The 16,946-nt window shown below is 56.5% G+C and overlaps 1 protein-coding gene across 1 annotated transcript; it reads right to left on the bottom strand.

The window, feature by feature from the left end:
* Positions 1 to 3,788: 3,788 nt before the first annotated feature.
* ALDH3A1 (aldehyde dehydrogenase 3 family member A1) lies at positions 3,789 to 14,227 on the bottom strand. Its single transcript, XM_050763917.1, has 11 exons — positions 14,118 to 14,227; positions 10,766 to 10,932; positions 9,050 to 9,281; positions 8,365 to 8,450; positions 7,832 to 8,040; positions 6,923 to 7,040; positions 6,158 to 6,299; positions 5,338 to 5,504; positions 4,826 to 4,925; positions 4,133 to 4,263; positions 3,789 to 4,040 (listed from the first exon to the last, which is right to left on the bottom strand). Exons 2-11 carry the CDS (start codon positions 10,925 to 10,927, stop codon positions 4,026 to 4,028), a joined length of 1,362 nt encoding a protein of 453 aa, XP_050619874.1. The 5' UTR covers positions 10,928 to 10,932; positions 14,118 to 14,227; the 3' UTR covers positions 3,789 to 4,025.
* Positions 14,228 to 16,946: the final 2,719 nt, after the last annotated feature.

Here is a 16,946-nt window from a genome sequence, read left to right as displayed (position 1 = left end):
CCCCATCTACGCATAGGCCACTGCTCTAGCCTCTAGAGATCTAGAGTGAATACAATGGACAAAGGTCAGCACTTGCCTTGAGTGGGGAAAGACAGGCAATAAACAGATGCACAGACAAGACAAAAACTAAGGCAGGTGAGTGAGAGTGAATAGGGAAAGGAGATGAGGTTTGAGCTGGCAGAGGCTGATGAGAAGGATCCAGGAGAACAAGGAACAGTCCTGAGGAAGGGCAAGGCTTGTAGGAGGCCGTGGGTGTTGAACCAGGAAGTTCGTGGCAGAGGTCAGAGAGTAAGACAGGGCCCAGAGCGCGTGGCGCTTTGCAAGGCAATTTACGGATCCTCAAGTGCAATGGGGAGCCATCATAACATTTTATGTATTTGTTTATTTATTTGTTTTGAGAGCTGGAGTCTCCCTCTGTCGCCTGTGCTGCAGTGCAGTGGCATGATCATAACTCGCTGCAGCCTTGACCTCCTGGGCTCAAGTGATCCCCTTGCCTCAGCCTCCTAAGTTGGGACTACAGGTGTGCACCATCACGCCTGGCTAATTTTCTCATATTTTGTAGAGATGGGGTTTCACCATGTTGCCCGGGCCGATCTTGAACTCCTGGCTTCAAATGATGCTACCACCTTGGCTTCCTAAGGTACTAGGATTGCAGGTGTAAGCCACTGTGCCTGACCTGCTAATTGGCTCTATCCAGAAAAAAAAACCTCTCATATCTTTATGACAGGAGGTAATTTTGCAACTTGGACAGACATGCCCACTGGAAGTTAGGCTTCTTCCCTCTCACAGGAATTAGAATTTGGGGGTGCATTTCAAAGAGCTGACACCCCAGCCCTTGAGAAAGACGTCTGGCTCGTAAAGCTGACAAGAGTCTTATTTATTATAGCTCCTGAAAAGACTTACACACATTTCGAAAAGACAGAACTTATAATGACATGTTTTGCAAAGTAGGTGCTCTAAAACAAAGGAGGGGAGAGAAATCTTTTATTTTCAACAGAGAGAATTAAGGCTCTTTTTTTCTATTTTTTGAGACAGAGTCTTGTTCTGTTGCCCAGGCTGGAGTGCAGTCGTATCAACACAGCTCACTGCAGCCTCAAACTCCCGGGCTTAAGCGATCCTCCCACCTCAGCCTCCGAAGTAGCTGGGACCACAGGCATGTACCACCATGACCAGCTAATTTTCTTATATTTATAAAATATAAGATGGCATCTCTCTCTGTTGCCCAGGCTGGTCTTGAACTCCTGGATTCAAGTGATCCTCCTGCCTTGGCCCCCCAAAGCACTGGGATTAGAGGCATGCGCCACTGTGCCTGGCATGCCTCTTATTTTTGCATTTTTAACTTTGCCCTAACGGAGATTTTTGTATTGGGAATATCATCTGGGTGCACAGTGAAGAATGAAGCACAGGGAAGCGAGAGTGGAGGAAAGAAGGCCACTTAGGAGGCATTTGCCGGTGCTCAGGCCAGGGGGGTGCGGGTGAAAATGCAGAGTTGGACACGTTTTTGTGATAGTTGAAGGTGTTCCCCTGGGGGCTTGTGGAAGTCTTGGACATGAAGGAAAGCTGGGGAGTAAAGGCTGACTCCTAGGTTTTGGCCTCAGCCACTCTGCAGGGTGACACGCATTGGGAAAGAATGGCTTAGGCCGGGCACGGCGGATCACGCCTGTAATCCCAACACTTTGAGAGGCCGAGGCGGGCGGATCACGAGGTCAGGAGTTTGAGACCAGCCTGGTCAATATGGTGAAACCCCGTCTCTACTAAAAATATAAAAATTAGTTGGGCGTGCTGGCACGCTCCTGTAGTCCCAGCTACTCGGGAGGCTGAGGCAGAAGAATCGCTTGAAACTGGGGGCAGAGGTTGCGGTGAGCCGAGATCGCACCACTGCACTCCAGCCTGGGCGACAGAGAGAGACTCTGCCTCAGAAAAAAAAAAAAAAAGTGGCTTAGAGGGGAAAATCAAGAGTTCTCTTTTGGGCATGGAAGTGTTAATTTCCTATTGAGACTCCAAGTTCACAGGTCAAGTTGGTTGTCGGTTGTCGGATATATGAGTCAGGAGCTCAAGGTCAGGAGGGATGGAGACTAACTTGGGAACATAAGCTGGTGAGGAAGGAGAACTGCAGCATGTGGGGTCCAGGAACCCGGAGAACAGAGTGCTCGAGGGAGGGTGGGGTCGGATGGAAGGAGGCGGCAGGGCAGTGGAGACATCCAAAGTGGCTGCGAGACCCTGGGGATCTGCCCACACGAGACTGCGCCTGCCTGGTCAAGAGCCAGGGGTTCCCCATAGGACAGAGGTGAGGGAGGGTCACCTGGGCAAGCGGAAGTGAGTGGGGGCAGGAAGCGCTGTTTGAGAACACCCATTCAAATGAGTCTTGCTGGGAAGGAGCGTAGAGGGATGAGGCAGTCGCCGCAGGGGGAGCCAGTTAGGAGAAAATATTATTTTGTTCTGTTCTTGGCTTTGGGTTTTAAAATTTTTTTAGAAACAGAGTCTCACTCTGGCACCCAGGCTGGAGTACAGTGGCACCTCATAGCTCACTACAGCCTCGAACTCCTGGGCTCAAGTGATCCTCCTGCCTCAGCCTTTCTAGCAGCTGAGACTACAGGCACACACCATCGCACCCAGCTAATTTTTTATTTTTAGTAGAGACAGGGTCTCTATTGCCTAGGCTGGTATTGAACTCCCAGACTGAAGGGATCCTCCCACTTTGACCTCCCAAAGTACTGGGATTATAGGCATGAGCCACCACTCCCAGCCAAGATTTAGTTTGGCTCAATTCTCTGGGTATACTATAAGTCACAGGTCCACGCGGGAAACATCCAAACAAAACAAAACAAAAGTTTCCTCTCTGCCCCTGCTCCCACCCCTTCGCTGGAGGGAAGGAAGCACAGGTAACAGTTAACGACTTTTCTCGTTGCATTTGGGGTCTGGGGGACTTAGAATAAGGCACAAGACACTAGAGAATAGGAATGGTCCAGGACAGAAGGGAAGACTGAAGACTCAGGGGAGAGAGGAAGGTCAGGAGTGGGAAGGGGGTGGTGGTGGCAGGGCACGGACCACGTGGAGGGTAGGCTTTTATTGGGAGCAGCCAAGTGGCCGGCGGCAGGCGAGGGTCCCAGGCGGGGCTGGGCACACCTGGTGGTGACAGCACAAAACTCTGTTTTCACAAGGAAATCTCAGCAAAAGCTGGGAGGGTTTTGCTGCATGATACCAGGAGAGTCTGTGTAGAGGACCCAGAGGGACCGGCCCAGCCTCAGCAGGCCTCCCCCAGCAGCCTCCCCTTACCTGCCAGGCCCAGGCTGGGAAGCTTCCTGGCTCTGGGTCTCACCAGCCCCCAGAACACCCAGCTCAGACTCGCCTTGCCGGACCCTGTCCTGGCCGTGGGTGCTGGTGCTGCCTGGCCTCGGGTCCTTTGCCCCCATGAGCAGCACTATGCCATAACCAAGGCGTTTTGTGTTGACTACTGCATCATCTCACAAAGTGACCCCTGCCCGAGATAGTGAAGCTAGTCTGGGAAGAGCGAGCATCAGCTCTCCGTATCTGAACCACTGTGCCAACAAGGCTCAGCCTCCTCAGGCTCTCCTTGGCTGAACACACCAGAGATGGAGCTGACCTCCCCAAGGCTAAAAGGAAGATGAGTGTTACCCTGACACTGTACATGGCCTCCTGGCACAAGGCCCCACCAGCTGATGAGAGGCCTTTGCTGGCACGTCAGTGACCACGCTTCGTGGGGCAGTGGGATCAGGCAGGACAGGTCGGTGGGTTCAGTGCTGCATAAGAAGCGCCATATGCCTGCATTTGCTGAGTTAGAAAATTGTATTCATCTCTTTATTGGTCTAGAATGGGGTGGGGACTTGGAGTGGTGAGGCCCGGGCCCATGTGGGAGTGGGGTGTGCACAGGACAGCAGGTCAGCAGAGGAGCGGGGCTGGGCTGGGGCTGCAGGAGTGACTCTCCCAGGGCCAGGAGAGCCAGTGAGGGTGGTCCGCACTCTGATGGGACACAGTGTGGCCAGGCCAGGCGGAGCAGCCCCTCCTCAGTGCCAGGTCATCTGTGAAAGGGACACGGAGCAGGCAGTGATCCCCAGGCCCTTGTCCCACGCAGCCTGGTCTCCCCCCACCCACAGCCCCTTCCCCCTCTCACCTTGGCCGGGCTCGGGGGGTATCTGACTTTCAGTGCTTCATCATTCATCAGAGACCTCACCAGGCAAGAGCGGCGGTGAGAGAAGGTCTCAAAGCTCTTCTTGCCGTGGTAGGACCCCATGCCGCTGTTCCCTGCGGAGGAGAAGTCGGTTCAGGGCTCAGCATCCTGCCCCCAGGATGCCCCAGGCTTCCCTCTCCACCTTGTTGGGTGTATCCCAGAACCACAAGGACAGACAGGCAGAGCCCCAGCCATCATCACCCATCCTTCCCTCAAATCCTGGGGCCCTCAGCACCCAGCCCCAGGTTGTGGCCCTTTTCTGGGCCTCCTGAGGGTGGCCAATGTCCAGGGTGTCCCCAGGGCATCCACGCTGGGGACAACAGTGGGAGTGCCCAGCAAGGGTCTAATCCCAGGTCTGCCACTAAATAGCTGTGTGACCTTTGGCCTGGGTCACCTTTCTCAGGCCTCCATGAAACAGGCTGGTGCACCAGGTGACCTCTAGGACCCTCTAGACTCCCAGGTTAAGTGTGTCTGATGGATGGCAGGCAGAGGCCAAGGCCCAGATGGAAGAGGTTAGCAGGAAGCTGCGGCCTGGGCCACAGGAGGCGGCCCCTCCTGAATTTGCTGGGTGAGGGTGCCCAACCCTGGGGGCCCCCGAGGGAGGCAGGGAGGCAGCAAGCTCAGCCCCAGACTCACCCACTCCCCCAAAGGGCAGAGAGTGCAAGGTGATGTGGACGATGACATCGTTGGCCGTCACCCCACCGCTGGATGTCTCTGCAATCATCTTCTTAATCACCTGCACCAGGACCCAGCCACTGACCTCAGTCTCCTGTCCACAGGATGCCACAGCCCCCCACCCCACCCTGCCTGGGTACAGCCTGGAGCCACAGGGACAGGAGCAGGTGGAGGCAGAGCCCTAGCCGCCGTCTCCCGCTCTTCCCGCAGACCGCGTGGCCCTCAGCACCACACGAGCAAAGAGCGACAGCAGCCGCCCCCACGCCTGTGTGCAGGGCCCTGGGCAAGGATCGCTCATTCAATGCCCTCAGGTGATGCTGCTGTCCTGATCTTAGAGATGAGGTGAAAGGAGCTCAGAAAGATCCATTGACTTGCCCAAGGTCACACAGCCAGAGAACAGTGAAGCTGCAGTTTGAACCCAGGTCTGTGGGCCCCAGGACCCTGGAGGAGGGCACCCCAGGCCCACTGCCCACCTTGTCGTTGCTGGAGAACACGTAGAGGGCCAGGGGCTTCTCGCGCTGGTTGATGAACTGGATGGCCTCCTCCAGGCTGCGCACGCACACGATGGGCAGCACAGGCCCGAAGATCTCCTCCTGCATCACCGGGGACTGGGGGTCCACGTCCGTGAGGATGGTGGGGGCTGAGGCAGGAAACAAGCCAGAGTTGGATGGCACAGAGACCCCCACGCGGTTGGAAAATGCAAGCACCTAGACCCAACCTATTCCAGGCGAAGCTGCCCAGGCTTGGAAAAGGGCAGGGACGAGGCCCCAGAGAGGTGCCGCAGGCACCTGTGTCCCGGGTGCCATCTGGGCAGACCACTGGGGACAACTACAGGTTAACCTGTATGGAAGGACCCGAGATCTGTCTCCAGGAGCAGGCACTGCACCCGCCGGCCACCCGATGCCCTGCCAGAATTCTCTTGTCTCCTTGACAAACTCGGGGCCAAGTGGGCCCCATGTGGTGACCCACAGCCTGGGCACTGGGGGCCCCTCACGGCTTGGCACACCTGGGGCTCCTATGGCCTCTGCTGTCCCTGCTCCTGCTGCTACAGAGGGGCGGGGAGATGAGGCCCCTCTTTCTGGGCCTTTGTTGGGAGAGGGGATTCTGAGGCTGGAGCAGGGGCTGTCCTCAGCCCCTGCCTGCTAGAGTCTACCCCAGGCTCCCTGGTGAAAGCAGTTTATACCCAACCCGAGGTCATGTCTGCTTATCAAGTATCTGTGCCCACTTGCTGTGAACTTGCTGGGGACCCCTGTGGCCTGGGCAGGTGGGCTATGCCCTTCAGGGGTCACGCACCTATGTAGCGAGTGGCCGCATCCCCGGTGCCCCCATAAGCCACCTTCTGGCCCTCAATCAGGCCCATCACCCTCTGGAAGTGCCGAGCACTAATGATTCTTCCATAGTCCCGGGACTTCTTGGCATCTTCCCCATAGAACTCCTGTGGAGAAGAGGTGGGGGCTTCGGGTAAGGACGCAGACCCTCGTCGTGGCCAAAAGCTGCTCAGACACAGGCCAGCAGTGGCTGTCTTTGGCTGATGGGATTCTGGGTGGAGATTTTTCTTCTTCTTTATGCTTTTTAATCTTTTCCAAATTATCTATAGTGAGTGTGCATTACCTTTTTTTTTTTTTTTTTTTCTTAGAGACAGGGTCTTGCTCTGTTGCCCAGGCTGGAGTGCAGTGGTACAATCATAGCTCACTGCCGCCTCGAACTCCTGGACCCAACCAATCCTCCAGCCTCACCGCAGCCTTCCAAGTAGCTGAGACAACAGGCATGCACCACCCATCCACCATGGTTGGCTAATTTAAAAACATTTTTTGCAAAGACGGGATCTTGCTATGTTACCCAGACTGGTCTCAAACTTCTGGCCTCAAGTGATCCTCCAGCCTCCACCTCCCAAAGTGCAGGATTATGGGTGTGAGCCACCATGCCTAGCTTGCATTATATTTATATTAGAAGAAAATAAATCCACTGTTTCCAAATCCCTAGAAGTTAGTTAAGGGGCCAGGCCCACCTTGTGATGGGAGGCTTCCCATCCCACCCCGCCAAGGGTCCCATACTCACTTTCAGTGACTTCTTGAGTTTCTCCACAATTTGGTTCTGGATCGAGGGGTCACAGAGGATGTAGTCGGGGGCCACGCAGGTCTGGCCACTGTTCATGAATTTCCCCCAGGCGATGCGTCTGTGAAAGTCCCAGACTGGACTAAATCCAAAAGGTTCCCCAAGAGCTGCACCTCGTTTTGCAGACCCTTGAGCTCTCTGGTCAGCAGAAGCCATCGGCTGTGACCTTGCCACCAGTGAGTCCTCCCAAGCGGTCTGCTTACTTCTAGACACTGGACCAGGAAGACCCAATGCCCCGATTGTGTTCACCGGGGACTGGTAGGGAATTTCTAGAGGACGTCTGTTGGGGGCAGCCTCCGTGCTCCCTGATCACGCCCTTGCCCTGCACAGCCAGATGTCACTGCTACTCAGGCTCCCCTACATCTCTGGGGGCCACAGATGTGGGATAGGGAGGTGGCCACAGCCCTGGCTAGGGTCGGGAGGTGCAGATACGGGATCTTCCCCAGACCCCGAGTGGCGGTGGCTCTTCTCCCTCTGGGCCTGCTCTCCAGAACTCAGATTGCCCTGCCCCAGCAGAGGGCTGGACCCAGTACAGTTCCTTGTGTCCTGAACATCCCACAGTTGCTTTTTCTGCAGCCTCTGCTTGGAGTACCACTTCCCCAGTGATGCCCACTCAGCGAACAGAGCTCAGCCTGGACCTCTCCCCCTCCAGGAAGCCTTCTGGGACTCCCCACGCGTCTTCTGTGCACCTGGTCCCCACCCCTATCCCCATGTGAGTTTCTGCCAGGACCACTGCTCCGTGAGGCAGGGAGTGTCTGTGCTACTCAGAGTGGACCCACAGCGTGAGGTGCAGTCATGTGTGCTGGAAGGCAGAGTAAGGGCCGCTGCAGCCAGCAGGCCGGAGCCTCTCACCGGCAGGCCACGTCCAGGCCACAGTTCTTGTCCACGTAGCAGGGGCTCTTCCCTCCCAGCTCCAGCGTGACAGGGGTCAGGTGCTGGGCAGCAGCCGTCATGACGATCTTCCCTACGCCCGTGCTGCCCGTGTACAGGATGTGGTCGAACCTCTCCTTGAGCAGCTCCGTGGTCTCAGGGACACCCCCATTGATGACTGGGTACAGATCCTTCCAAGCAAGGAGAGGGGGGGGCTCAGCGAACACCAAGCCCTTCCTCGCTCTCACAAGTGTAGATGGGCAGTGGCCGAGACCAGCAGCCCCGAAGCCCAGCACCCCACCTTGGGGGCAGGGGGTGGTAACTGGCAGTAGACCCCCTTTCCTGGCCCAGGGGCTCTGTTCACCCCAATGAGAGAAGGCAGCTGCTAAGGACCATCCTCAGCGCCACCAGCTTGGTCCCTTGCTGCAAGAATTCACTATTTCTCATCCCCCAAATACCTGGCCCCAGCTCAGTTATGAGGCCATGGAGTTATGAGGCCCCGGAGGGCACCTCACCTTGTCCAGGTACTGGGGGATGATGGTAGCCAGCAGGCTCGCCATGTTCTCACTCAGCTCCGAGGGCTTGAGGACCACCGCGTTCCCTGCAGAGCACACAGAGCCAGGCCTATGCCCAGGGTACCTCACCCAGAGGCTCTGCCCTCCCAAGGACCACACCTGAAGCCTCCCCTCCATTGTGTGTCCTCGGAAGAGTGGATGGGAGAGTTATTGGCACACAAGCACATGCCACGGGGCACAGCCAGGAGCACACACGGGCACATGACAGAGGGACACGCACAGGCACACGCTGGCCACAGTTGCACCACCTGGCCCTCTGAGTTGCTGAGATGTTGGAGGAAAAGCAGAAAGGGGAGAGAGGCTCTGGGGGCCTGGATGGTAGAACAGCGCTGGCCCCTTCTAGGAAGGAAGCCCTGGTGCATATTAGGTAACAGAAGCTCCAGCCCCCCAAGGGTGGGGGAAGGCAGGCCCTCTCTCCATCATCAGGTGCGGACACCTGAGCCTGACTGGACCTCAGGCACCAAGAGGCCTGGCTAAATAGCGTGGTCCCCACAGCCTCCCGTGACAGACCCAGCAAACCCTTATCTGACCCCAGGACTCTTCACACGGGCCTGAGCCCGTCCTGGCTCGGCTCCGTGGTGGTGGACGGTGCTCCCCCAGCTTCCCTTCCCACAGGGCCATGCACCTGCAGCGATGGCGCCCACCATGGGCTGGATGGTGAGGTTGAAGGGGTAGTTCCAGGTGCCGATGACAAGGACCACGCCCAGAGGCTCCGAGTGGATGTAGAGCTCATCCTGCTGAGTCTGGGGCGTCTTCTCCACGGGCTCATCCGCAGCCCACTCGGGGAGCTTCTGGATCATGTACTCTATCTCCTCCAGGACGTACACCACCTCCTCGTAGTAGGCATTCCATTCGTTCTGCAGGGATAGAGCCCCTGTGAGCTTCCACGGCCAGGGCCCGCCTGCAGCTGGGGCGAGTGAGGAGCCCCACTGCTCAGCTGCCAGGGTGATGGGGGCCGCTCACTCAGCCCAGGGTGGGGGCAGCCGCAGAAGACCCCCAGGGGAAGCAGAGCCAGGATTATCCACTTGGACCTGTGGGTCTGAGAAGGCCCCTTTGTGCCAGAGGAGGGCCCAGGTAGGTTTGGATGTGTGGGGCCCCAGGGGAGAGAGCGTGAAGGGGCCAGGCATGGGCAAGGGGATGGATCCAGGTAGGGGGAATAGAGCTGGGCAGGGGAGAGTAGATCCAGGCAGTGGGGATGGATCCGTGGAGGCGGGGATGGATCTGGGGACAGGGGATAGATCCGGGCACTGGGAGATGGATCCGGGCAGGGTGGACGGAGCCAGGCCCTTCAGATGTCTGGAGGGGGATGCAGGACCAAGGGCTGCTGGGCGCTCAGGGCCTCCTTCGGGAAGCAGGGGTGAGAAGAGGGGATGCAGATGGCGGAAAACGCCTCTCTTTTATAAACTTGGGCTGTGAAGAGCAACACAGAAGCTGTAAAGTCAACGGAGTGGGTTTCCTTATTGTTTCTGGTTTAAGATGAGAAGTCCTGGGCGATTTCTTTAGAAGTAGAGGAGCAGGCCTGGCGCTATGGCTCACGCCTGTAATCCCAGCACTTGGAGAGGCCGAGAACTCCTCCTGAGGAACTCCAGAGGTCAGGAGTTCAAGACCAGCCTGTCCAACATGGCGAAACCCCGTCTCTACTAAAAACACAAAATTAGCCGGGCATGGTGGTGCACGCCTGTAGTCCCAGCTACTCGGGAAGCTGAGGCAGGAGAATTGCCTGAACCCGGGAGGCGGAGATTGCAGTGAGCCGAGATCGCGCCATTACACACTCCAGCCTGGGTGACAGAGTAAGACTCCATCTCAAATAAATAAATGAAATAAAATAAAAATAAAAGTGCAGGAGCAAAGAGGGTAGTCGGTGGGAGGATGGACTCCGGAGCGCCGGACCCCAGGCAGGATGTGGGGACAGCAGGGGTCTGCAGACGCGGAGGCGTCTGATCTTGCTCAGGGCGAGGGACGGAACAGCCCCTGTGAGGACTGGGAGGGAGGGAAGAGCCCCCCATGCCCTCCGGGGTGCCAAGCTGCTCTGGTTCCTGGTGTGGAGAACCAGGTGGTCCTGCGTGGGGCTGAGGAATGGGGGGGACCAAAAGTTCGGGGTGTCGGGGCAGCAGGAGAGTTGAAATGGGGGACGCTGCGGGCGGGACGCGGAGGCCAGGCCAGGAGGAAAAGGCCAGAGGGCGAAAGAGGCGGCAGGGAGGCGGGGTGGGGGGGGCGCGGGGCCCGGCGGCCCAGGTGGCCCCAAGTTCTTCCTGACCCTCTCCGGGCCGCACTGCCCCCAGCCCCCCGCCCCGCCGCGAGGCCCCGACACTGGCAGAGGGCGGCCGCCCAGCCCGAGCACCTTGTGCAGGTCTGCGGCCAGCGCGCCCACCAGCTCCTGCTCGCGCTCCTGGATCAGGCGCCGCAGCGCCTCCAGCTGCTGGATCCGGAACTGCAGCGGGCGGGTCCTCCCCGAGCTGAAGGCGGCGCGGGCGCGCTTCACGGCCTCGCTGATCTTGCTCATGGTGCCTGGGGACAGAAAGCACCTGCAGCTGGCGGAGGGGCACGAGCGCACCCCGCCTCCCACCCCGCCTGAATGCTATAGGAAGGGACTTCCCTGGGCCCGGGCTCGGCCTTGCGGAAAACGGCCTTCCCGCTGGAAGGTCCGCTTTCTGCCTGGCCTCCTCTCCCGCCCCTCACTCAGACGCCGGGGCCCCTGGCTGCCTTGCTAGTCCCTGAGAAGGTGACACCCGCAGCAACACGCGCCCTAAACAGAACTGCTGCTGGGGGCTCTTGGCAGCGTGCTGGGGCAGGGCCTTTCCTGGCCTCTCCCGCTCCGATACTTGCTTACAAAGCTGGTGGCACAGTCCCAGATCAACACCCCTAGAGCTCTGCACACACAGTCAGCCACTCTCCAGATCAGATTGGAGGGGCACACCCAAGCCGATAAAGGAAAACCCAGCACCACCCTCCTGGCTAAGCCATTGTTCTAAAAAGCGCTGGTTTCTTGGCAGAGCTGAACCAGGCTTGGTGTGTAAACCCATGCGTGCCACACCTGGGAGACGCACGCCCATGACCACCAAGGATTCACAGAGCTGCAGATTTCCACAAAGAGGTGTGAAGGTGATTCCTGCTACCAATACACGAAACCATAGTGGCAAATTGGGATGGCCCTTCTGGGGGCAATTTGGCGATATGTGGCAAAAGTTTTTCAAACGTATTTCTCTGTGACAAAGAAGTCCTACAGCCTTTCCTAAACATTCACGAATAAGAAAGTCACTGTTTTCTATAGCAGGGAAATATTGGAAACACCCCAAAGGTCCGAAAGAGGAGACGGTTTAAATGACTCCTGTCACACCCACGTGAGGGATTACTGTGCAGTGTTTAGGGATTAGGTGGAGCAGGCTATTCAGAGCATGTTTGTAGGGGCTCTCTCTACACCAGGGGTGTCCCAGGCACTGAGGATAAGAAAGAAAACAGGTTCCAGGCTGGGCGCGGTGGCTCACGCCTATAATCCTAGCAAACACTTTGGGAGGCTGAGGTGGGTGGGTCATCTGAGGTCAGAAGTTCAAAACCAGCCTGGCCAACATGGTGAAACTCCGTCTCTGCTAAAACTACAAAAATTAGCCAGGAGTGGTGGCAGGCGCCTATAGTCCCAGCTACTTGGGAGGCTGAGGCAGGAGAAGTGCTTGAACCAAGCCGGGAGGAGGAGGTTGCAGTGGGCTGAGATTGCGCCATTGTACTCCAGCATTTTGACCAGGTGAATGGAGTCATAATCACAGAGGTCTCCTATTAGATTAGTGGTAGGAGGTAAGGCAAGGTTAGTGAGATTTGCTAGAAGTCAAGAGGCTATCAGTGGAAGCGGTATTTGAATGCTTCGGGTAAGTAATATAATTACTTTTAGCGAGACTTCATCGAGAAAGAAAAGAAAAGAAAAAAGAAAAGAAAAGAAAAGAGGTTATGGAACAACTCCATCAAGAAAGAAAGAAAGGGAAGGGGAGGGGAAGGGAGGGGAGGGGAGGGGAGGGGAGAGCAGGGAAGGGGAGGGGAGTGGAGGGGAGGGAAGGGAAGGGAAGGGAAGGGAAGGGAAGGGAAGGGAAGGGAAGGGAAGGGAAGGGAAGGGAAGGGAGTTATGGAATAACAGACGTACCAGGCGTGTGTGTGTGCGCGTGTGTGTGTGTGTTCTAACATGCAAGAAAGGACTAGAACGGTAGCCCCCAACGTGATGGGACAATTGATGGGGGTGAAATTATTGATGATCTGTTTTCCTCTTATGCAATGTTTGACTTTTTGCAATGAGCTTGTATTTTTTAAATTTTGGTGCATTTTAAGATAGGCAATACATGCTCATGAAACAAAATGTAAAATATAGCAAACGGACACAGAAAAAGGTCCACCGCCCTCGTCCCTGCTCCATCAGCTGTCAGGTGCTGCCCCACAGAGGGGCCACTGTTATCAGTTCCTGACTCCCCTTCCAGAGATACTCAGCCCACTTGCAGACCCGGCATAACTTTTAACATCAGCAGAAATAGGGTATCTCCATTTTTTTAAAAAAACCCTATATATCATAAGTAATATATAATTATATTGTATATAGATATATGGTCCTGCCTACCTTCCAGCGAGTGGCTTCTGATCCATTCTCTGCCTCCCCTCCCCATAGGCTGACCCCTAGCCCCAGGCTTTCTGCACAGGGAGCGGGGACCTGCTGGCTTCGAGGGTGCTCTAAGCCTGGCCCTTCCATGGCCCCTCCCTGTGATCTGATAGGAGGCTGGGGAAGCCCCCTCTCTGGGACCTTCTCAGTTCCATGGGCCAGGCCCCTCCTGCTGACCACAACCCCAGCCCTAGGTCCTGCTTCTCTCCCGAGCCTTGTACGGTCAAAGCAGGGCAGCAGCCTTAGGCACCAGCCACCGAGGCAGGCCGCCCAGGTGGGAAGAGCCTGGTGAGCGTGGGACGGGACTGGTCTTGCACCCCAGCATCGCCACTCGGAACTGTGGTCTCTGGGCAGGACGGCCTTCCCAGGCCTTCCCCGAGAGACAGGTTAACAAAGATGCCACTTCACAGAGATGAGTGGAGACCATCACGTTGCAGCTGCACCCAAATGGGAGCTGCTGCTGCATGCACTGGGGGCCTCCTCAGCACCCGTCGCCTCACACCCCACGTTCTTGCACCCCGCTCCTCTCACCTGTGCCGGTGTTGACTTTGCCCCCCAGTGGCACCCCCTCCCTTCCTCACTGCCTTCTGTGCTCACAAAAGCTCTAGAGTGGCGCCTATGAAGAAGGAACAATGATGAGTGCGTTTGACAGATGAGGAAAGGGAGACTGAGAAACGCTCAGTGCTCTGTCTGGTCTCACAGGTAGCAAATGGCACGTCGGGGCTTGAACCCACATCCATCTCTGTTGGCAGCTCATGCCTTTACCACTTGGCTCTGCTACCTTCCCTCCAGTGATGGAGTCTGACGGCCCATCAAGGCCTCTCACCCCACAGCCACCTTGGTGTCTCTGCTCCACGGATTCCTGGGACCTCCGCCTCCCGGTTTGGGGGATGGCAAAGCTGCCAGAGGTCCAGGAGGATGCTCCAGAGATGATGGTCCCGGAGGCAGGGACCAGCCCCCTGGGAGATGATGTAGGACTCTTAACACTTAGGGCCCCCGCTCCGAGGGCAGGCGCCACCTAGACAAGAGAAAAAATAAGGTAAGCAGGGAAGAGGATTACCTTTGACACAGCCTCTCCTGGTAACTGGGGCTCCTGGAACAGCAACAGCCAAGAGGGGACGTATTTAAGGACCCTCCTTCCTGCCCACTGAGCCCTTGGAGTTCCTGCCCAGGAAGTTTGCGTGACAAGAAAAAAAAATATTCAAATGTGGGGTGTGGCGTCCTCTGGACCTCTGCTCCCTACAGCCCTGGTTTTGGGGATTAGGTCCCGGGCTGTCTGCTTTTGTTCGCTTCTGAAATGCCAGAATGTTTCTGAAGGCTTGGGCAGGGCACACATCTGATCTTCAAAACAGTCTGTGTTCGCCCTGGGCATGGGGGCTGCTGATTGATTCAGCCTGGCGTGGAGCTCTTCCAGCTTTCCAGACTTGCCACTGCCAGATGCGATTCTCCGAGTTCTCTGGTTACATAAGATCGGCAGGGGTCAGCCACGAGCCACAGTGAGAGCATGGCCCCCTCCCAGCCAGCGCTGCCCCGGGCCCTTCACATCCCCCAGTGTGCACAGGGCCCCACTGAGGCAGAGACCCTAGCCCTGGGGAACCACAGGCTGGGGGCTTTTTTTTTTTTTTTTTTTTGAGACGGAGTCTCGCTCTGTCACCCAAACTGGAGTGCAGTGGCCGGATCTCAGCTCACTGCAAGCTTCGCCTTTCGGGTTCACACCATTCTCCTGCCTCAGCCTCCCGAGTAGCTGGAACTATAGGCGCCCGCCACCTCGCCCGGCTAGTTTTTTTTTTTTTGTACTTTTTAGTAGAGACGGGGTTTCACCGGGTTAGCCAGGATGGTCTCGATCTCCTGACCTTGTGATCCGCCCATCTCGGCCTCCCAAAGTGCTGGGATTACAGGCTTGAGCCACCGCACCCGGCTGGCTGGGAGCTTTTGATGGGCGTCTCCAATCTGTAAATCTGCCCTCTCGTTGAATAGCTGAGAAGAGGGCCAAGGAGGGTGAGAACTCTGTGTGGTCACTGAAAACCAGAGACGCTTGGGAAGGAAGGAGTCTGGAAAAGCCTTTCCCACGCCCTCTGATCAATGTTCGCTGGGTTCCTGCTCTGCACCACGCTGTGGGGAGGAGGCAGGTGTGGAACAGACTCTCGGCCCCTCTCACCAGGCACTTCCCGCCACCCTCACCTGCCTGCAGGCTGCTTACCAGCATGGGGTCCCTGCTTCCCATTTCATTCGAGGCAAACACAAGGTCCCCGTCATGGCCTACGAGTCCTGAGGATGTGCTCTGGCCCTCCTGCTTACCTCCACCTGGAGCCCTTTTCCCCTCCATCCACCCACGCAGCTCTCCGCCAATGCGCTATGGAAAATAGCACAATGCTGTCCTCTTCCTCCATTATTTTTTCTCTGGAGCATTTATATCTTGTTTGCTACCTGTCCCTTAACTCCTGGCTGCTAGAATTTGGTTCATTCACTGCTGTGATCTCCATACAGCATCTATAGTAGATGCTCAATAAATCTTTATTGACTGACAGAATAAACAGGAAATTTCAAAATCATGTGAACACTGTAAGGACCAGGTAGTCAGAGGATGCTAGAGGGGCTGGGGTGAGAGTCCGTGGGAGGGGTCATCGTCTGAGCTGAGTGAGAAGCATTTGGGCAAGGAACAGCAAGGGGGCTGGAAGAGCAGAAGAAAGGCACAGAGGCAGGGAACACTATGTCACGAGAAGGTGCGATGTGTCCACTGTTGCCAGCAGGAGGTGTGGAGGTGAATGACACTCCTGGGGTGGAGGCTCACAGAGGCCTGTAGTCCAGGCCGGCTGTGGGGGTGCGGGGCACTGAGGAGCTTATCAGACAGACAAATGTCGGTTATTTTTTGGTTTAGAGAACCCCCTGGACAGGGCACAGTGTCAGACAGGTCCAGCCCAAAAGCCGCAGCTTCCAGCAATGCAGGCAAGAAATGACGAGACCCCCAAATAAGAATGGGAAACATTCCAGAAACAGCAGAAGGAAGCATCTGCAGGACCTCGCACCTGGTGGGGGGGCCTGGACTGGGTGGTAGGTGCAAAGTGGGGTGCCTCCTGAGAGGGGGAAGAACAGGCGGGGCCCAGGCCGGTGCCAGCCTCTCCCCTTTTCTGGTGGCAGCAGCTGATTATCTTTGAAGGCAACCCCTTCCTACTTGGTGAGATGGCCAGCCAGGTGCCTGCTCCAGGCCAGCCATGGGTTGGGGTGGGCTCCCCATGAGGCCTCCCCAACTCCCCTGGGAATTTGGATCCTGAGTAGAAGGCAGAATGCAAGGCCAAAGGCCATTCGGAGCTGGCTCATCATGGCAGCGGCCCTCCCCTGGGAGAACCATGGAATCAACTAGCAAAAGCCAGCAACGCAGCAGTGAGTACACCAGGTGACCAGAACAGTGCCTGGCGGGCCGAGGGCATCTTGGAAAGGTTAGGTGGCGTGGGTGTCGTCGAAAGTGGCAGCAGTAGCGGTGGGAGCGTCAGAGCAAGGAGCCTAGAAGCAGTTCAAATCTACAAAGAACAAAATCCTTGTTTGCGTGTTTGGGTTTTGGTTATAGTTTCAGTAGTGGCGAAAGTGTGGGTTGTGATAGAAACTTACAGATATTTGCTTTTCGGATTTTTTTTTTTTTTTTTTTTTTTTTTTTTTTTTTTGAGACAGGGTGTTGCTCTGTTGCCCAGGCTGGAGTGCAGTGGTGCCATCATGGCTCACTGCGACTTTGAATTCCAGGTGCTCAAGCGATCCTCCCACCTTGTGACTAGAGGAACGTGCCACCATGCCTGGCTAATTTTAAAATTTTTTGTAGAGATGGGTCTCATTATGTTGCCCAGGCTGGTCTCAAACTCCTGGGCTCAGTCGATCTTCCCGCCTCAGCCTCCCAAAG

Source organism: Macaca thibetana, chromosome 16, assembly GCF_024542745.1.
Source record: "Macaca thibetana thibetana isolate TM-01 chromosome 16, ASM2454274v1, whole genome shotgun sequence".
In the NCBI taxonomy this organism is placed as follows: Eukaryota; Metazoa; Chordata; class Mammalia; order Primates; family Cercopithecidae; genus Macaca; species Macaca thibetana.
The sequence above is the reverse complement of the archived record's forward strand: the minus strand, read 5'-3'. Positions and strand labels throughout refer to the sequence as shown.